Here is a 21,975-nt window from a genome sequence, read left to right on the forward strand (position 1 = left end):
GTTACATAGAAACTAGTAATTAATGAAAATTAGTAAAATTAACTGTTAAAGGTTAGTACTATTTATATATATTGATATATAATGTAGGAACCACAATATTAATAACAGAAATAAACAACCCTTTTGTGTGAATGAGTGTAAATGGGGGAGGGAGGTTTTTTGGGTTGGTGCACTAATTGTAAGTGTATCTTGTGTTTTTTATGTTGAATTAATTAAAAAAACAAAACAAAAAAAACGATACCGATAATAAAAAAAACGATACCGATAATTTCAGATATTACATTTTAACGCATATATCGGCCGATAATATCGGCCTGCCGATATTCTCGGACATCTCTAATATATATATATATATATATATATATATATATAAATGTACACAGAGTGCCTTGCGCGCGTGCTCCATTGTAGTCCGCGCTGCAATCAATAAGCTCCTTCTTTTTCTTTATCCTCTTGTTGTGGGGCAGACTGGCTCGTAGATGGACGTGCGTCCTCCTCTCTTGCCATTTGTAATACAATGCAGCGTACAGCTTTAACTTATATTTGTCAGGAGACTCGCTATGGAAACGCTGAAAACTGCAACATGGCTGACGGGGGGGAAGACGCAGTCAAAATTGAGGCACGTAAATAAGACCACAAAACAGTGCATCCTGAAAGCGGTTCAAAAACAGTCTGTAAAACATAATCTATGCAAAATGTTGACCAAAGAACCAGTACATGTTATGTAAACCTAAAGGAAGGGTTTTAAATGTAGAAAAATATATATATTATGACCCCCTTAATAGCAGAATTAAATGAACGGAGTGATTCCTCTTGTTAGTCATCCACAATGTTTGTCTCTATGGGTGGCGGCGGGACTGTGAGCTTCCCACAGAGCCTTGCTAGTTACTGGAGAGAAGCACCGCAAAGTAACAATAACGAGGAGGGGAGAAAAGATCATTGCAAAGCCAAATGTCCTGTTGAGGGGAGTATTTTGGCTTTAAACCAAATGAGCAAAATTTGCCTATTGATGCAGATGAAAGAGACATTTTTGTTGGAAAGTGATGTGAACAAAATAAAACAAACCACCCAATCCAGTTTTTCCAACTAGGAAAAAAACTGCACATAAAGATGCTCAGTATTTATTTAAGTGCAGTTTTTGCTAACACAGATTGAGAGTTGCTTTTATTTTAATTGTGGACTTATTTAAGATAGTTAACAGTTCTGACCTTCCAGTTACAGAATAAAAAATACTAATGAGAAATACAAGCTTAAAAGGCATGTTGTATTATTATACATTGTGATTACATTAGTACTTCATTTGGTCTTAAAAAATGCTGACAATAAAATTGTTAATCGGCAAAAATTTGTGGGACAATAGACAAAAAAGAGTCCAGCAAAATGTATTATGGGCCCAGGTCTAAATATGCTTCCTAATAGTCTTTTTTTTCATGACCACCAATAGTTAGAAATATCCATCAAAAAAAAAAAAAAAAGGCTTCGCTATACACCTTAAAATACATTGTGCGGCTTTGGTAACTGTCAATCAGCTTCTGACATGAAATATGTAGGTTTGATAACTCGTTTTTTCCTTCAGTGAATAAGTTAACCTAGCATGTTGTTGCTAAAATGTTAGCACTGTAGCTCGCATAGCTATGCTAGTGTTGCTAAGGTCTGTGTCAGCTGTCCCACTCCTTAATGTTACGTCGTCGTATGTGATATAAAACATGTATTACGTCGAACAAGCGCAGTTCCAGTGTATATGTGGAAAACAAAGTAGATAAAGTGCACAATAGCACTTCTGGGAGACAGGCGTGGACACAAACACCTCGTTACCATTAAAGCTACACACGCGCGCACAAAATGGTGTGTCCCCACTAGGGCTTGAAAAAATCCCTTTCAAACTGTAAATTCCAGCATCAAGGCGAGATTTTGAGCAACACACAATGGTGGGACCTCTGAGACTTGTTAAAAATGGTTGAAATACGGCACCTTATATAAAGGCGGTCTTTTCATTGTCGAAGTAGCGGCTGTGGATGAAGGCGGTGGCCGGTGGTCAAGGTGTAATTTAATTGTCCTTAATCATTTGACACTCACATTCCCGGTGAGCAGCGATGCCGCCTGGTAAGATTGTCATTAAACTGTGAGGACACCACCGAGCGTGCTATAGTGTGAGTGGGCCTCCGGAGCGGCTGCACTCACTCCTTAGCTCATTGATCCTGTCGTTCTATCAAGCTGTGCTTAATCCATTTACCTCCACTCAGACCTTCCTTCCTCCCATTTCCACACAGCCCACCCCCACTCTCCACTTTTCTTTTTCAACACACTTACACGCTAACCCAATTAATCCATTACTCTTGGCTGTGTGAGGGACAGTGGTCGTGGGTGGATTAGAAAAATGTCTTGCTTTCTCCCTCTGAGGGGATGAGTGTTCAGTCTTTTGAGGTGACGGCGGCGCTCGCAGCGTCTTAAATCAATCTTTCACTGAGGTTTTTTTTATTTATTTTTTTTTTACCTCCGAGCTTACCGTCAGAAAATAATATTGGGAGTGAGGAAAGATGCTCCTGTGGGACGTGGCTGAAAGACTTTTACCAAGATAGTAAAGTTAGGGTGGAATAGTTGTTCCTTCAAACGCAGCGACAGCCACTCCATGGCTGACAGGATGTGGATGTTTTGACTGACTGTTTCTTGAAGTGATTGAGTTAGCGCGATGACAGCCTGTATGTACACTTTGACGAGGTGTAAATCCGTCAGTGGACAGACAGTTCTCTGCCAAAGGCCTGGCCCCAAGGGGAGCCCGAGTGAGAGGCTTTTTGAGTCGAGAGAAGAATGTGTGAAGGAGTCTTGCCTGAAGGCCGTGTGTGAATGTTCCCTCTGAAGGGATGTTGTTTATCGCCTTACCTCGCTTGAGCCCTGCTTGGTCCAGGCCAGGGTCAAAGGAGGGTTTCCAGTCCATGTGCATGTGAAGGCTGCATCCATGCCAATGTCCACCGTCATTGGCTTGGGCCCTGACAGCAATCTGGGGCCAACTGTGGAGAAGCAGCCTGTTGGTCAATATGTTTATCATTTAACCCAGGGGTCTGGAACCTTTTTGGCTGAGAGAGCCATGAAAGCCAAATATTTTTAAATGTATTTCCGTGAGAGCCATATAATATTTTTTTTAACACTGAATACAACTAAATGTATGCATTTTTAAGTAAGACCAACATTTTTAAAGTATAATAAGTCTCTCATTCTTTTTAATAACATTGTTATTCTGAAGCTAAGCAATAATAAATAAAATACTTCTTACCATTAATGCGACTTCTTGAACAGGTGCGGTAGAAAACGGATGGATGGATTAAAATGCATGAGAATGTTTTATATTTTGAACGTTATTTTTAACACTGTGATTACCAGCGGAATTATTCAGTACTTATCCTGTGAAGTAATGTCAGCTCAGATTTATCTGAGTGCCAGATGCGGTCATCAAAAAAGCCACATCTGGCTCTAGAGCCATAGGTTCCCTACCCCTGATTTAACCCCTCAAGCCAAACATCTATGCTTACAATAACAGTGTTCTTTCTTTCTTCACTGTCTGTCCCCTTTTAAACCATAGTCATGACTAAACAAGTGGTACCTTGGTTTTTTTCCGGGCCACTTTAATATACATAGTAATATTTTTCGGCAAAAGTTATATATATTTTTTTATTTTGAACTTGCATACATTAAATATTTCCACTTTCTCAATACGACATGTATGAAAAGGAGTACAAAGAAGCAGCGTTTATTTAGTCCTAACCCTTTTCGTTTAATAGTGATTTCTAACACGTGTTTGTTCACTACCTGTACTGAATCTGTAACACAGATAATAATTATAATAAAAAATATATGAATAAATAATAAATACATTTCTCATGAAGTTGTGATTCACAAAATGAGATTAATTATCATTGTTTAATCATTTTTTATTAAGATTCAATATGTTTATTAGGATTTTTCTTTCTTGTGCCTGAACACTAGTAGTTTGAACATTTTCTCAAACTGGATCATATTAGTACTTTGTTTGACTTCTTTGCTTAATCCATTCCATAATTTAGTTCCACATACTGATATGCTCAAGGTTTTTGAGGGTTGTACGTGCATACAAATGTTTTAAATACATGTTTCCTCTAAGGTTCGAGGTTTCCTATTTTGTTAAGAATTGTTTTTGGGTAGGTTAAAGTTTGCTTTGTGCATATTTTTAGCTATTATTTAGACCTTTTTTGTACCTGGGTTAATGACTGAAGCGTACTTTTGTAGTTATTTCCCCATATTTATAATCCAGTGGTTCTCAAACTTTTTTCACCAAGTACCACCTCAGAAAACACTTGGCTCTCCAAGTACCACCATAATGACTGACATTAAAATACAGTAGCATAGTAGGCCAAAATATATTAATTAAAACAAACCAACAGTAACACTGCGTTTGAATATATAAAAATAAACCACTACTTTTAATGAAGAGATTATTTGGCGTACCACGAGACGGAGCGTACCAAAGTTTGAGAACAACCGTTCCACACGATAATCTGTGATTTCTCTGCTAGCCCGGTATGGCTACAGCGCAACACTTTCGGCTTCAGTAAATTGCAACTTGTGATTGGATACTCACTTTGGAATGACAAGTGAGTATCCAATCACAGTCTCGTTAACATCAGGCTACCTAGACAGGCAACTGTCAACAACTTGTGATCTGATTGGCTATCGCAACTGTCTATCAACTGTATGTGTTCTCAAATTCATCTGATAACGGTCCCGGGTGTGGCTCTGCTGATCTGCATTGCACCGCCGCGGCTCAAACCAGTGAGTATCTAATCACAGGATGCGTAAATGTCACGTTCAACGTGAGGCCAGCTAGAAGGCCTTACTGACAACAACTCGTGATCTGATTGGCTATCGCAACTAACTATCAACTATATGTGCCCGTGCACAGACGTCTGCATTGTTGATTCTGAAGGCCAATTCTGAAGGCAGATTTGGTACAGCATGGCAACATAAGCTAGCTGAATTCTGATTGGATAAAAACTCTATAACCTAAACACAACAGCACTGTAAGGAGCATAATATGACATGAAGAGACTATGAATACTTTTAGATATTTAGCGAAAGTAAATAAAAAAATAATTGTATCTTTAATTATGATCATGATTTCTGTTTATGTTAGGCCAGCAGAGAAGGCCTTGCTGGCCCTGACGGCACACCACTGCTGAATAGCATTATTTTAGTTTCACTGAGATTTAATCATAGTCTGTTTTTGTCAAACCATCACTTTAATTTGTTAATTTCTTCTGTTATTTGTATTAACTTCTGTCTTCCGTCCTGAACAAAACGCAGTTGTCGTCTGCAAATGATACTAAATTTAAAGGGGAAGTGAGCTTTAAAAAAAAATTTGCCTATCGTTCACAATCATTATGAAAAACATGACGACCAATACATTTTTTTTAATGGATTCTAGCTTGTAAAAAAAAGTCTGCTTACGGTGGAGCCAATGGGAGCTACTCTATTTCGGCCATAATCTAATCTGATAACCATTCCAAAACCGCCAACAATATTCCATTTACATTTCCTGACATGAGTATTAACCAAGTATTATTGATATTGTTGTTATTATAAGCGCTAACGCAGACAAACTATTTATAGCGACGTTGTGATCACTACCGTGTGTCCCTATGTTTACATCATCGAGTGGTCTGCTGTTTCCTCGCCCCCTGTAAGTTTATTCTAGATCATAAGTCATGCATCCCACCTGGACATGAGACGTCTTAGTAGGTTTTCCGACAAGTTGGTACACTTTGACAGCCATTTAGGACTTGAACCCCTGGGCTTTATAGGCGGAATTGCATGGCTCCAAAAGGCTCCATTGTAAGTAAACTATTGATCGCATTTATTAAATATTTAAAATGCAAAAAAAAATACCATCCATCGTCATGTACAAATGATTGTACATGAAAAAAAATTGCAGTTCCCCTTTAAGTTCTTTGTAACTTTACTAATGTTGTTTATATACAGATTGAACAATTTTAGTCCCAGTATTGTTCCCTGAGGTACAGTTTACCCCGTTTTTTGTGCTCTGTTTCTATCATATTGCAAAATGTTGCACGTATAAAACTAGTCTGTTTGCACACGTATTATTCCGCTGAATCAATTGTCCAAACAAAGAATGTCACGCTTTGGTGACTCAGTCAGCCCTGTGGTTTTTTATTTTGAGTACAACTGCAGAAAAGCCCGCCATGGGGTCAAAGAAAGTGGCAAATACTAGCATTTTGATAAAAAAGGTGAGAAACACTATTGAATTCAAGAGAAAACATGTAGCGAAGTGCCTCCGTCTCCACTCATCACCGTCTTTCATAAAGGTAAATGTTAATTTATCCATTTCAACAGATTGGAACAAATGTTCATACCATTGGAGGTTCGTCTGACCTTTTGGAACGGATTACGAACAAAAAGCTGTCCATAAATTGAGAGTTGAACTTACATTGAACATCAACCAGGGTGCTAACGTTGGTGCTGCCGACAGAGTTGGACACCTCGCAGGAAACTGGGTCTGTGAAGTAGGAGTAGTCCACCGTCACCTCAAGGCTGTCCCCGTTTGCCTCGGAGATGGGTACTCCTCCTTTAGACCACCTGGGACGGATGAATAATCACATTATACAGTCAGATGATGAGCTCGGGGAAGGTACTTAGCCATGCATGTCAAAGTGGCTATTAGCTCATTCATGGCGTGTGCCAATCATAATCAAAAGCTGCCAATCAAACGGCTCATTCAACCAAATGATCCGAACACGAGCAGGTTTCGGATGGCGGGCTTTTGCAGCAAGAGCGTGAGGGTCTCTACCTGTAGCCGGTGATTTCTGGATTGGCTGAAGCAGTGCATATGAAAAGCACTTTGGCGCCCTCGGTCACCGTCTGAGGCTGCACTGATAAAACCACCGCAGGAGGGTCTGGAATGGCAAATAATTGCGATGAGAATGAACCTATTTGACTGGTATTGAACGGAAGCATTTGGAGCTTACGTTGGACATTGATAGTGATGGATGTCTGTCTCCCAGCAGGGGCAGCTGGGTTAAGAACCCTGCAGGTGTAGGTGCGGCCGGAGTCGCTGTCCTCCGGGATGATTGGAAGCATACTGACAGCTGCCTCCCTCTTCCCATCCTCCATCAGTGTCTGGAACAATGCAGAGTAGTGTTGAGATCCAGCTGGAAGGAAAGGTACAGCCTCCATGTGTCGCCCTATTTCTGTTTTTTATGCGCACGCCGCTAACGCTATTTTAATTTAAACTTCTTTGGCACCGGCGGTGAAATAAATTAGCAGATTTTATGACGCAGCATGGGGATTTTTTTTTGCTGTTCCTACATTTCTGAGAGTGCTCGCCGTCAGCGCCTTGTTTGTCATCGTCTGTTAAATCTATTTACTGCTCACGGAAATCAATACGCCTAAGTGAGGCAAGGTGTAGATTCTGAGGCCACGCGCTCCCTTCCAAACACACAAAGGGGGAAAATAGCATCAAGGTGTTAGGGAGTCTGTTTTTTGGGGGTGGTGGTGACAGCGCGGCAGTAGTGTCACATCTTTTTAGGACAAAAAAAAAAGAAAAAGAAACGGCGAGCTGAGCGTTTTCTCTGGACACCAAAATCAATGAAGCATCGCTTTCTCTTCCTCAGCAAGAAACACAAAAATCTTTTTTTTTTTTAGATCAAATCACACCACAGACCCTGTCAGCAACCCTCGCTTTCTTAAAATGCACTTTTCTATCTTTAGTGGGGATGTTCCGATCAAGGTTTTATGCTGCCGATTCCGATACCGATCATCCATGATTGAGATCAGCCGATACCAATACCGATAACATGCATTAACCGTATATTTTTTAAATTTATTTATGGTGGATGTTATTGACAATTTATCAATATCAACACAATATTTTAAACTAGTTCCTTATTTTCTTTTATTACATACAATTGTGTGATCAAAACAAGCTCAATAGTAAACAATAACTAAATAAAAACTGCTATTTGCTACTTCTTTAAACCCTTTTGCGCTCAGTCCTCTAGTGGCCATGGAATTATTCACTGAGTTTGGTAACGTTAACAAAAACATCGAAAGATGATTTTAAGAAATTAAAAATATCAATCTCATCCCTTTAGTATTAATCATACTGATTTACCCTTAATATCGACACAACTAATTTATGGATCAATCCGATCCTTGTCTTACGAGTCGTGTACCGACTATTATATTATGAGATCGGTAGGTTGTGAGTTCAAACCCCGGCCGAGTCATACCAAAGACTATAAAAATGGGACCCATAACCTCCCTGCTCACTCAGCACCAAGGGTTGGAATTGGGGGTTAAATCACCAAAAATGATTCCCGGGCGCGGCCACCGCTGCTGCTCACTTCTCCCCTCACCTCCCAGGGGTTGATCAAGGGTGATGGGTCAAATGCAGAGAATAATTTCGCCACACCTAGTGTGTGTGTGACAATCATTGGTACTTTAACTTTAACTTTATATATCCGTTGTTATATTATCCTCTCTCTAGACTAGGGGTCTATATATATTCCTCGCGCACTAACTGACTGAAAGAGTGTTCAAGCGTGATGTCACGTTATCAATGGGAAATGCATTTTTAGACAATATGATTTGCCTGAGTAGCCAGGAGACCCCCGAGAGTAACAAGCGGTAGAAATGGATTAGAAAGGACAGATTTAAAAAACGAATAATTAATATAAAAAAATAAGAAATGTAACTTGGAACTTCCTGCGGGCCGGATTTTGGTCGGTGGTGGGTCGTGAACCGGCCCGCGGGCCGTAGTTTGGGGACCCTTGCTCTAGACCAGTGGTTCTCAAATAAGGGTACGCGTACCCCTGGGGGTACTTGAGGGTATGCCAAGGGGTACGTGAGATTTTTTTTTAAATATTCTAAAAATAGCAACAATTCACAAATCCTTTATAAATATAAATAAAAACCTATCTTTTTTCCAAATAGTTCAAGAAAGACCACTACAAATGAGCAATATTTTGCATTGTTATACAATTTAATAAATCAGAAACTGATGACATAGTGCTGTATTTTAATTCTTTATCTCTTTTTTTCAACCAAAAATGCTTTGCTCTGATTAGGGGCTACTTGAATTTAAAAAGATTTCACAGGAGGTACATCACTGAAAAAAGGTTGAGAACCACTGACCTAGACTATAGAAGATCAGCATTTGTGATCGGCAATAATCAGCAATGGTCTGTCACATACCTTTTCACGAAAATCGACTATTAGCAATCAATCGGCACATCCCTAATTTTCTGGCTTAGAATTTTGTTTTGCTTCTTCCCCCCCACCTCCTGTCTCGTCCTCCCTGTTCACCCTTTCTTCACTGCAAGCGCTCGCCTCCTTAAATGTAGTGTTTAGCGTCGTTTAGCGTGGTCAGAGAGCATGAAAAATGTGACACTTTCCCAGCCGTGCCTGACTCACGCTCTGCCGCACCCCCATTGTGTTTCTGCATTGTTGTGTTGGTGATTCGCTCTCTGCAGAAACTCTTACTGTATGAAACCCTCATGCCTGTCTGAGCTTTGGCATGCTCCAGTTATGCTGTAGTGTCGCTGCATTAGTGGGGGGGAGGCGGAGGGGAGTAGGGGGTTATAGAGGCGTGAGTGAAAAGGGGAGGGGGACTGCAGAGAGCGAGTGAACAAACCTTATGAGAAAAGGGTGGTGATTGAAAACTATGTGAGACAAAGAAAGTGAGTGGGAGGTTTTCAACAGTTTTTGCACTGAGTTCAGTTTCAACGTCATGTTGATGTTGGTGGTAAAACGCTGGCTACATATTGCACGTACCTTGGAGTAAATGGTCGTTTCCATGACTTCGCCATCTCTGTACCAGGTGATCTCAGCAGCCGGTTTGGCCCCCGAGGATCTGCAGGTGAGGTTGTATGGCGTGTGCGCTTTAAGACGCACGACAGGACCGCCCTCCACTACGGGATCCAAGGGAGGGACTGTAAAAAAAAAAAAAGCAAATTAATGGAAAAACACCATGAAAAAGTCCTGAGTCAGCATTTTCTGCACCAATACGAGAGCTCTGTCGAAAGAAACATTTTGGATTTGGTTGTTCAATATTTTAACCAGTCTACATGTGCTTTGTGGACTTGGAGAAGGCATTCGACCGTGTACCCCGGGAAGTCCTGTGGGGAGTGCTCAGAGAGTATGGGGTAACGGACTGTCTTATTGTGGCGGTCCGCTCCCTGTATGATCAGTGTCAGAGCTTGGTCCGCATTGCCGGCAGTAAGTCGGACCCGTTTCCAGTGAGGGTTGGACTCCGCCAAGGCTGCCCTTTGTCACCGATTCTGTTCATAACCTTTATGGACAGAATTTCTAGGCGCAGTCAGGGCGTTGAGGGGATCTGGTTTGGTGGCTGCAGGATTAGGTCTCTATTTGCAGATGATGTGGTCCTGATGGCTTCATCTGGCCAAGATCTTCAGCTCTCACTGGATCGGTTCGCAGCCGAGTGTGAAGCGACTGGGATGGGAATCAGCACCTCCAAGTCCGAGTCCATGGTTCTCTCCTGGAAAAGGGTGGAGTGCCATTTCCGGGTTAGGGAGGAGATCTTGCCCCAAGTGGAGGAGTTCAAGTACCTCGGAGTCTTGTTCACGAGTGAGGGAAGAGTGGATCGTGACATCGACAGGCGGATCGGTGCGGTGTCTTCAGTAATGCGGACGCTGTATCTATCCGTTGTGGTGAAGAAGGAGCTGAGCCGGAAGGCAAAGCTCTCGATTTACCGGTCGATCTACGTTCCCATCCTCACCTATGGTCATGAGCTTTGGGTCATGACCGAAAGGACAAGATCACGGGTACAAGCGGCCGAAATGAGTTCCCTCCGCCGGGTGGCGGGGCTCTCCCTTAGAGATAGGGTGAGAAGCTCTGTCATCCGGGAGGAGCTCAAAATAAAGCCGCTGCTCCTCCACATCGAGAGGAGCCAGATGAGGTGGTTCGGGCATCTGGTCAGGATGCCACCCAAACGCCTCCCCAGGGAGGTGTTTTGGGCACGTCCGACCGGTAGGAGGCCACGGGGAAGACCCAGGACACACGTTGGGAAGACTATCTCTCCCGGCTGGCCTGGGAACGCCTCGAGATCCCCCAGGAGGAGCTGGACGAAGTGGCTGGGGAGAGGGAAGTCTGGGCTTCCCTGCTTAGGCTGCTGCCCCTGTGACACGACCTCGAATAAGCGGAAGAAGATGGATGGATGGATGGAATTTTTTAATTGTAGTTCATTGCATCATATCAGGTGTGTATTCCCTACAACACTGCGACCAACAACACCAAACGTCCTTGTACAGCAGGTTTTATATTCGGTCCCACACTGTGGAAGTGTAGGGAACCTGTTGCGACAATTACCGGTAGGTACTTAGCTCTGGTATACTTGTCATGGGACCAAAAGTGGCAGACTAAATAACAAATACAGTGGTACCTCAACTTAAATGTGCCCCGACTTAAGAGTGTATTGAGATAAGAGCTGTTGTTATACTTTAAGTTACAAGCAAAAATTTGAGTTACTCGCATCCCCGCCATAATGGCGTCGCAAATGTCCCAGTGCTCACACGAAGAAGTGGATGATATTCATTGAATTAAAAGAATAAATCGTCAAAAACATGACAGAGTGTAGCTAGGTTGGAGCGTATCCCTGCTAGTCTGCACCGTACTGAAGCAGAATGAGTTTAACGCCAGCCAATCATTTTAAAATATCTAAACGGTGGGCGTTTATCCTTTAAAATATCATGAAGCTGCTGATACAGTGTTTAAATGAGAAACAGTGGAAGGAGATACCATACAAGTATACTCTCCAAGGTAAAGGCTGTACATTATCAGTACATTATTTCATAAAAGTACCGTAGTTGTTAGTACATAGTATTGTACTACATTCGATTGTCTTGTTTTTATGCAACAGTTTGCTTTTCTTTCTAACAGGTGTTACATATCAAATGTTGCTGTTTTGGAGATGGGCAAACACCAATTGATTTGATTTCAATTTATTTCAATGGGAGATGTTGATTTGAGATACAAGTGTTTTGAGTCATGTAATCAATTAAGCATGTAAGTTGAGGTACTACGGTATGCATAAAGTAAGGACATGATTGGGCAGTTTTTGTGATACAAATCAATTATTCCATCTGGTTGATATTTTGCAGGTTATTATTTTTTCCCCCAAAAATGTCTAAAATATACTATTAAAGAGCGCCGTGAGTGATATCAGACCGATGGTGCTGAACTCTGAACGTATTTTCTCTGATATGCCTTTTGCTGTCATTTTAACACTGGTCCATGTATCCTTCGCTACTTGGCACAAGTGAACCAAGTTGCACCAGAGTTCACGTCTAAGCGGACTATAGATGTCCGATAATATCGGTCTGCCGATAAATGCTTTAAAATGTAATATCGGAAATTATCGGTATCTGTTTCAAAGTTACCGGTATCTGTTTCAAAAAGTTAAATTTGTGACTTTTTAAAACACAGCTGTGCAGGGAGAAATACAGAGCTCCAATAAACCTTAAAGGCACTGCCTTTGCGTGCCGGCCCAATCACATGATATCTACGGCTTTTCACACAAACAAGCGAATGCAATCCATACTTGGTCAACAGCCATACAGGTCACACTGAGGGTGGCCGTATAAACAACTTTAACACTGTTACAAAAATGTGCCACACTGTGAACCCACACCAAACAAGAATGACAAACACATTTCGGGAGAACATCCGCACCGTAACACAACATAAACACAACAGAACCAATATCCAGAAGCCCTTGCAGCACTAACTCTTCTGGGACGCTACAATATACACCCCCGCTACCGACTACCCCCCCACACACACACACACCTCAACCCCGCCCACCTCAACCTCCAGCATGTCCCAAATTCCAAGCTGCTGTTTTGAGGCATGTTAAAAAAATAATGCACTTTGTGACTTCAATAATAAATATGGCAATGCCATGTTGGCATTTTTTTTTCCATAACTTGAGTTGATTTATTTTGGAAAAACTTGTTACCGTATTTTTCGGAGTATAAGTCGCACCGGAGTATAAGTCGCACCGGCCGAAAATGCATAATAAAGAAGGAAAAAAACATATATAAGTCGCACTGGAGTATAAGTCGCATTTTTGGGGGAAATTTATTTGATAAAAGCCAACACCAAGAATAGACATTTGAAAGGCAATTTAAAATAAATAAAGAATAGTGAACAACATGTTGAATAAGTGTACGTTATATGACGCATAAATAACCAACTGAGAACATGCCTGGTATGTTAACGTAACATATAACTATAACATATAGAACATGCTATACGTTTACCAAACAATCTGTCACTCCTAATCGCTAAATCCCATGAAATCTTATACGTCTAGTCTCTTACGTGAATGAGCTAAATAATATTATTTGATATTTTACGGTAATGTGTTAATAATTTCACACATAAGTCGCTCCTGAGTATAAGTTGCACCCCCGGTCAAACTATGACAAAAACTGCGACTTATAGTCCGAAAAATACGGTACATTGTTTAATGCATCCAGCGGGGCATCACAACAGAATTAGGCATAATAAAGTATTAATTCCACGACTGTATATATCGGTATCGATTGATATCGGAATCGGTAATTAAGAGTTGGACAATATCGGAATATCGGCAAAAAAGCCATTATCGGACATCTCTAAAGCGGACCCATTGCTCAAGCGGTCTCGGCCCACTTGTTTGTTTCGAATGATTGCATTCACTAAACAAAGCACACGAGCAGAGAATCATCCAGACCAGAGTTGGTTTTCACCAAACCAAAGATGGCAAGTATGAACGCAGCCTAACAGACTAACCTTATCCTCCCATGATCACATGTGTCTAATTCCACAAAACAGCTGATTGGCTGTCATCTGAGGAGCACACAACCCTCTCCATTCTTTATTTTCCTTCCAGAGACTAGAATTATTGTTGCATTTGCTCCTGCTAGGTTTCGACTGAATTGCTTATTTGTTCATTTATCTGCATGGCTTCTCCCGCAGCACTTGCAAGCCAAGCGTGCCACCCCTGATGAGGGCGTCCATCTCCCCGACCAATAAGGAGCGGCGTGAGCGTAGGGTATGTGTTGGCCTTTCTCGCTCCCTCCACCGAACCAATTTCACTGTGTGTGTCTGAATTGTCAGAGGTCCTTCCGTTGCCGCCGCGCAGACACTAATGGAATCCGAGTGCTAGGTGATTTTAATTTCCATGCCGATTCCCCTGACTGCACTCCAGACGTTGACTCCTTTCACTGTGCCGGATTGCTTTGGCACGCCGGCGAGTGCACGTAAATACTCATACGCAGGAAGAAAAGTCGCCTCGTCTATTTAGCTCTTGTTATGCCTACATATAAACATACCCCCCAAGATGGCCTCCTCCTTATTTAAATGTTTATTAAACATTAGCATGGCCTACATTGATCAGAGGCATTTTGATGAAGTTACTAACTTCTCTTCTCTTCCTTCAGTAGTATGAGATGAGAACTTCAGACAAAACAAAATGTAGCTTATGATCTCTTTCCTCTTCTCTTTTCAAAGCATTGACCCGCATATAAGATGTTATTTAAAATAAAAAAAAATATATGGATTGTCTTAGATTTGTGGCTGGATACATCTTTGCATACAAACCGACAGGTGGTGCCGAAGCATTTCTCCCCAAGCAAGCCACGGCTTTTCTTCATGTCACTCACATACATTATATTGCCAAAAGTATTTGGCCACCTATCCAAATGATCAGAATCAGGTGTCCTAATAACTTGGTCCGGCCACAGGTATATAAAATGAAGCACTTAGGCATGGAGACTGTTTCTACAAACATTTGTGAAAGAATGGGCCGCAATTATGGTGTAGGGTTGTTTTTCAGGATTTGGGCTTGGCCCCTTAGTTCCAGTGAAAAGAACTTTGAATGCTCGAAAATACCAAAACATTTTGGACAATTCCATGCTCCCAACCTTGTGGGAACAGTGTGGAGCGGGCCCCTTCCTCTTCCAGCATGACTGTGCACCAGTGCACAAAGCAAGGTCCATAAAGACATGGATGACAGAGTTTGGTGTGGATGAAATTGACTGGCCTGCACAGAGTCCTGACCTGAACCCGATAGAACACCTTTGGGATGAATTAGAACGGAGACTGAGAGCCAGGCCTTCTCGACCAACATCAGTGTGTGACCTCACCAATGCGCTTTTGGAAGAAGGGTCGAACATTCCTATAAACACACTCCGCAACCTTGTGGACAGCCTTCCCAGAAGAGTTGAAGCTGTAATAGCTGCAAAAGGTGGACCGACATCATATTTAACCCTATAGGTTAGGAATGGGATGGCACTTCAAGTTCATATGTGAGTCAAGGCAAGTGGCCAAATACTTTTAAAGGGGAACATTATCATCAGACATATGTAAGCGTCAATATATACCTTGATGTTGCAGAAAAAAGACCATATATTTTTTTAACCGATTTCCGAACTCTAAATGGGTGAATTTTGGCGAATTAAACGCCTTTCTATTATTCGCTCTCGGAGCGATGACGTCACAACGTGACGTCGCATCGGGAAGCAATCCGCCATTTTCTCAAACACATTACAAACACCGAGTCAAATCAGCTCTGTTATTTTCCGTTTTTTCGACTGTTTTCCGTACCTTGGAGAAATCATGCCTCGTCGGTGTGTTGTCGGAGGGTGTAACAACGCGAACAGGGACGGATTCAAGTTGCACCAGTGGCCCAAAGATGCGAAAGTGGCAAGAAATTGGACGTTTGTTCCGCACACTTTACCGACGAAAGCTATGCTACGACAGAGATGGCAAGAATGTGTGGATATCCTGCGACACTCAAAGCAGATGCATTTCTAACTGGACTGGACAGATCAGCTTTCAGGAAAAGAGAGCGGATGAGGGTATGTCTACAGAATATATTAATTGATGAAAACTGGGCTGTCTGCACTCTCAAAGTGCATGTTGTTGCCAAATGTATTTCATATGCTGTAAACCTAGTTCATAGTTGTTAGTTTCCTTTAATGCCAAACAAACACATACCAATCGTTGGTTAGAAGGCAATCGCCGAATTCGTCCTCGCTTTCTCCCGTGTCGCTGGCTGTCGTGTCGTTTTCGTCGGTTTCGCTTGCATACGGTTCAAACCGATATGGCTCAATAGCTTCAGTTTCTTCTTCAATTTCGTTTTCGCTACCTGCCTCCACACTACAACCATCCGTTTCAATACATTCGTAATCTGTTGAATCACTTAAACCGCTGAAATTTGAGTCTGAATCCGAGCTAATGTCGCTATACCTTGCTGTTCTATGCGCCATGTTTGTTTGTATTGGCATCACTGTGTGACGTCACAGGAAAATGGACGGGTGTATATAACGATGGTTAAAATCAGGCACTTTGAAGCTTTTTTTAGGGATATTGTGTGATGGGTAAAATTTTGAAAAAAACTTCGAAAAATAAAATAAGCCACTGGGAACTGATTTTTAATGGTTTTAACCCTTCTGAAATTGTGATAATGTTCCCCTTTAATATAGTGTATCGGAGCGACCGGAGAGATAAAACCCAAACGTGGAGACTGTTTATAGTGTTTATATATAGAGCTGTCTCCAAACTGTAGTTGTTTGTAGTACATTTTTTAGTTTTCATATAATCCATCCATCCATTTTCTACCGCTTATTCCCTTTTGGGGTCGCGGGGGGCGCTGGAGCCTATCTCAGCTACAATCGGGCGGAAGGCGGGGTACACCCTGGACAAGTGGCCACCTCATCGCAGGGCGTTTTCATATAATATTAATCCAAAATTAGTTTTGTTAAAATTGCTGTTTTGTAGGCGAATCAATGATTGGAATTAATTTAAATCAATTTAATAAGAGACATTGATTTGAGATACAAGTATTTTAAGTCAAGAGCTCCATTACAGAACCAGTCTCCCATGTTGAGGTACTACTGTACATATGTATTGTTTTGTATGATATTTGGGTCAATACAGTAATTGATATCCATCAAAACTAAGTGTCCCTGAACGCTGCGATCATAGTCTTAAAGTACATTTTCAGGGTCGTCTTATGATTGGGTCAATGCCGTACGTTTAGACTCGATGTTTAGTAATATATTAACTGAAAAATTGAAAAATGAATACAGTATGTAATATTGCTACTGTAATAAATTAGTTGTACTTGTATAGCGCTTTTCTACCTTCAAGGTACTCAAAGCGCTTTGACACTACTTCCACATTTACCCATTCACACACTGATGGAGGGAGCTGCCATGCAAGGCGCTAACCAGCACCCATCAGGAGCAAGGGTGAAGTGTCTTGCTCAAGGACACAACGGGACGAGGTTGGTACTAGGTGGGGATTGAACCAGGGACCCTCGGGTCGCCCACGGCCATTCTTCCACTGCGCCACGCCGTCCCTACTTTATTGGTGTACCAGTGCTGGGATTGTAAAATACTATGTAATACTTATTTGGACCAAATGTCACCCTTTACATTGAAGGATAGCAGTGTTTTCCAAACATTTTCAGCTCACACAAGGGAACTAAACCCTACGAAAATACATCATGTAATGCAATACAATTGTCACACGTTGTATATACAAATTAACACAACGTTAAATTAAATGGTATGTACTGAAAGCACTGTAGTACTGTAGTGCAGTGGTTCTCAACCTTTTTTCAGTGATGTACCCCCTGTGAATTTTTTTTAAATTCAAGTACCCCCTAATCAGAGCAAAGCATTTTTGGTTGAAAAAAAGAGCTAACGAAGTAAAATACAGTACTATGTCGTCAGTTTCTGATTCATTAAATTGTGTAACAGTGCAAAATATTGCTCATTTGTAGTGGTCTTTCTTGAACTATTAGGAAAAAAGATAGGTTTTTATTAATATTTATAAAGGATTTTTGAATTGTTGCTATTTTTAGAATATTTAAAAAAAAAATCTCACGTACCCCTTGGCATACCTTCAAGTACCCCCAGGGGTACGCGTACACCCATTTGAGAACCACTGCTGTAGTGTACATTATTTGATATCAAGCTTTTTCTTTGTCGGTGTGAACTCAGAGTACACACTTATTTGCCTCAGTGCTGAACATCATCATGCCGTGTCATAACATTGCCACCTCTAAATTTTTTACATTTCTTCCTTTATGAGCGTGTGGGCCAAAGTTGGATTTATAGGGAGTGACATTCCCTCAAATGCCACCAGATGCCAGCAGTGCTTTGTTCATTCCCACAAGACCTGTCCCCCCCCATACCCACCAACCCCCACCCCTTGCCTACCCTCCCCACTCACACACAACCCCCTGCATGAAGAAGTGGATCTCTCGCATCGTGTTAATGTAAAAACTGCCTTGCGGTTGACAAATGTTGTGGCTCACTGTAAAATGTGCTAACTATGCAGACCTCGACTTTCAAGTGACGAGGCGAGTCATTTGTGATTGCTGCAATCACATTAGCCCGGGACGTCCACAGTCTTGACTTTTTTTTTTTTTTTTTGCTTCCCCCTATAGCGTCTCTTGGCTGAGCCTTAGTTGAATTATGCCCTACACATTGCATTTCCATCAAGAAATTAGATGTATCACCGAGAGGTGATAATAAATCATTTTTCAAATTGTAAACCATTTAAAGAGGGGGAGTCAAATTGTATACAATGCAATGTCGTTTTAATTTGCCTGCATGTTGTGAATGGCATAATTACGCATTGTGCACGACTTTTGTCTCCTATTACACTCGTCTCTTGTGACGTTTGGACGCTTCCCAAAGCGGCGGCGGCGGTCTGAGCTGCGTATCTTACCTTGCACAGTGAGCTTGGCACGGTGGGAGCGCAGGCCCGCCTGTGTCGCCTGACATTCGTACACGGCGTCATCCACCAGCTCTGCCGAATCGATCAGCAAGCTGTGCTCGCCTGATAGCGGGTCGCCCATTAAGGAGTAGCGCGTCCAGCCTGCGTGAAGCCAGAACACAGAAGAGTCAGCGACAATAAACACGTAATGACACACAACTATGAATGGGGGAAGATTTGGACAAATGTGGCAAAGCTCTTTAGGTTCCGAATGAAGTCAGGCAGCACCTCAGTAGGATTGAGCCATTGTGTGTGCAGAGCAGCATGAGGCGGCAAATGAAACGCATGAGGAGCCTGTCCTTGAAGCGCAGACACAATAAAGACGGTGACGAGGGCCCTAGGGCCAAGAGAAAGTTCCAAGTCTTCAAATGTCAGCGTGTGACAAAAGCCGATTGATTATCGGCCTTCCTACAAGAACCTTAAAAAGCTAAACAACAAATTACAGGTCCATTTGCGCAGCAGTCGCTGACCTTTCGTCATTCAAACTTGTAAAAACCCAAACGGGGAACAAACACCAAAATAAATAGGTGTTGCTACTTTTACATGCACAATCCAGTCGAGCAATAACCTCGACTAAACTTTCATTGTGCAAAATAATCAGACGTTACGAACAGCGTGCGATTGAGTGGTGTATCAGTCCCTGCGCACAGTGTGAACACTTCAATCGTTAGATTTGACTTGCAGTTGCAGCCGATTTACTTTAAAGTACCATAGTGGAAAAATAAGTTGCCTCTATATTGAAGCTATTATCATATATGTCTGAATTATGACACCAAACGACTTCCAAATTTTGCAAATAAATAGATATGATTAAAATAGTATCAATCTCACAGAGATTCCCGAGCCATTTTGAGAGATATTGAGGAAGCTAGTCGGGTGATCGCTTGACGTCGTGCTAGGAACCAAAGATTCCTTTCTTATCAACAACAAATCAAATCAACTTTATTTATAAAGCACATTTAAAATTTACCACAATGCTAATCAAGCAGACTTTTTAAGAGCCAACAACTATTACTTAAGGAAAATTATGATCCAGGACATTGTATTTTTGAGCTTGAACACAAAGAGGATGAGCATTAAGTTTTAGAAGCTGAGTGATTGATGCATTTTCATTGCGACGCTAGCATCCGCCGCATTGCTAGGTGCTAAACATACAAACTAACAACAACAAACCAGAATAAAACGGTGTAATATTTCCACTCTCGCTGGGATGTCGACCCACACAATTCCGTTAAAGGGGAACATTATCACCAGACCTATGTAAGTGTCAATATATACCTTGATGTTGCAGAAAAAAGACCATATATTTTTTTAACCGATTTCCGAACTCTAAATGGGTGAATTTTGGCGAATTAAACGCATTTCTATTATTCGCCCTCGGAGCGATGACGTCACGTTGTGACGTCACATCGGGAAGCAATCCGCTATTTTCTCAAAACACCGAGTCAAATCAGCTCTGTTATTTTCCGTTTTTTCGACTGTTTTTCGTACCTTGGAGACATCATGCCTCGTCGATGTGTTGTCGGAGGGTGTAACAACACGAACAGGGACGGATTCAAGTTGCACCAGTGGCCCAAAGATGCGAAAGTGGCAAGAAATTGGACGACATTTGTTCAAAATACGAGGGTGTGGGGAAAGCCGACGAAATGGTCAGTCGTTTGTTTTGCACACTTTACCGACGAAAGCTATGCTACGACAGAGATGGCAAGAATGTGTGGATATCCTGCGACACTCAAAGCAGATGCATTTCCAACGCTAAAATCAAAGAAATCTGCCGCCAGACCCCCATTGAATCTGCCGGAGTGTGTGAGCTATTCAGAGACAAAGGACCTCGGTAGCACGGCAAGCAATGGCGACAGTTTGTTCTCGCAGACGAGTTAGCTAAACCCCCTGGATGTCTTGGCTCACACCGCTTCTACCGTCCCTTATGCCCCCGAAGAAGATCAAGAGAAGAATATCGACCCTAGCTTCCCTGGCCTGCTGACATGAGGGTATGTCTACAGGATATATTAATTGATGAAAATTGGGCTGTCTGCACTCTCAAAGTGCATGTTGTTGCCAAATGTATTTCATATGCTGTAAACCTAGTTCATAGTTGTTAGTTTCCTTTAATGTCAAACAAACACATACCAATCGTTGGTTAGAAGGCGATCGCCGAATTCGTCCTCGCTTTCTCCCGTGTCGCTGGCTGTCGTGTCGTTTTCGTCGGTTTCGCTTGCATACGGTTCAAACCGATATGGCTCAATAGCTTCAGTTTCTTCTTCAATTTCGTTTTCGCTACCTGCCTCCACACTACAACCATCCGTTTCAATACACGCGTAATCTGTTGAATCGCTTAAGCCGCTGAAATCCGAGTCTGAATCCGAGCTAATGTCGCTATAATTTGCTGTTCTATGCGCCATGTTTGTTTGTATTGGCATCACTGTGTGACGTCACAGGAAAATGGACGGGTGTTTATAACGATGGTTAAAATCAGGCACTTTGAAGCTTTTTTAGGGATATTGCGTGATGGGTAAAATTTTGAAAAAAACTTAGAAAAATATAATAAGCCACTGGGAACTGATTTGTAATGGTTTTAACCATTCTGAAATTGTGATAATGCTCCCCTTTTTAAGATGGAGATCGCAATACTTATGAAGGGTCAAAAATTAATTCCTGCAGGAAGTGTCTTTTTTGCCATATTGGGGGATGGGAAAGTCGACCAGCCTGTCAGAGCAGGGCCACATTTGTCTACTACCAGGTGAGACCTGCATGAATTATCAATAATTTACTTTTAGCAAGTTTGAGACGAAGCAGAAGCAGCCGTCTGCTCAGTGTGTCAACAACAGCAGCATAAGCTAGCATTAGCTCACTGCTATCAATGCGCCGCTAAAACAGTCTGTTTGCATTGATTCTTGTAATAACAATATCACTCATATTTGGTTAATTTTCAGGTCACGACATATACAGTAAATGGAACATTGTTGGCAGTTGCTGTATATTTTTAAAGAGTATAATGAGCGCAACAGAGGACCCTCGATTTGTTAAATCAACTGTTAGCTATTTATTTACGATTTAAAATGCATAAAAAAGCCAAGCATATGTGTTCTTGTCTTACATAAGAATTGTGACTGATAAACTGCGCATTTCTTTCCA

At 41.7% G+C, this 21,975-nt stretch overlaps 1 protein-coding gene across 2 annotated transcripts in view; it reads right to left on the reverse strand.

The window, feature by feature from the left end:
* The window catches only part of kirrel3l (kirre like nephrin family adhesion molecule 3, like), a 107,469-nt gene that overhangs the window by 11,348 nt on the left and 74,146 nt on the right, over nucleotides 1–21,975 (reverse strand). For both annotated transcript variants that reach the window (XM_061952682.1, XM_061952673.1), the window contains exons 3-8: nucleotides 18,793–18,942; nucleotides 9,820–9,977; nucleotides 7,014–7,164; nucleotides 6,836–6,941; nucleotides 6,476–6,624; nucleotides 2,881–3,008 (exon numbers count right to left, since the gene is read on the reverse strand). In XM_061952682.1, coding sequence (XP_061808666.1) covers nucleotides 2,881–3,008; nucleotides 6,476–6,624; nucleotides 6,836–6,941; nucleotides 7,014–7,164; nucleotides 9,820–9,977; nucleotides 18,793–18,942 — 842 coding nt within the window. The remainder of the gene's footprint in view (nucleotides 1–2,880; nucleotides 3,009–6,475; nucleotides 6,625–6,835; nucleotides 6,942–7,013; nucleotides 7,165–9,819; nucleotides 9,978–18,792; nucleotides 18,943–21,975) is intronic.

The sequence above is a fragment of the Nerophis lumbriciformis genome, linkage group LG04, assembly GCF_033978685.3.
Source record: "Nerophis lumbriciformis linkage group LG04, RoL_Nlum_v2.1, whole genome shotgun sequence".
Lineage (NCBI taxonomy): Eukaryota > Metazoa > Chordata > Actinopteri > Syngnathiformes > Syngnathidae > Nerophis > Nerophis lumbriciformis.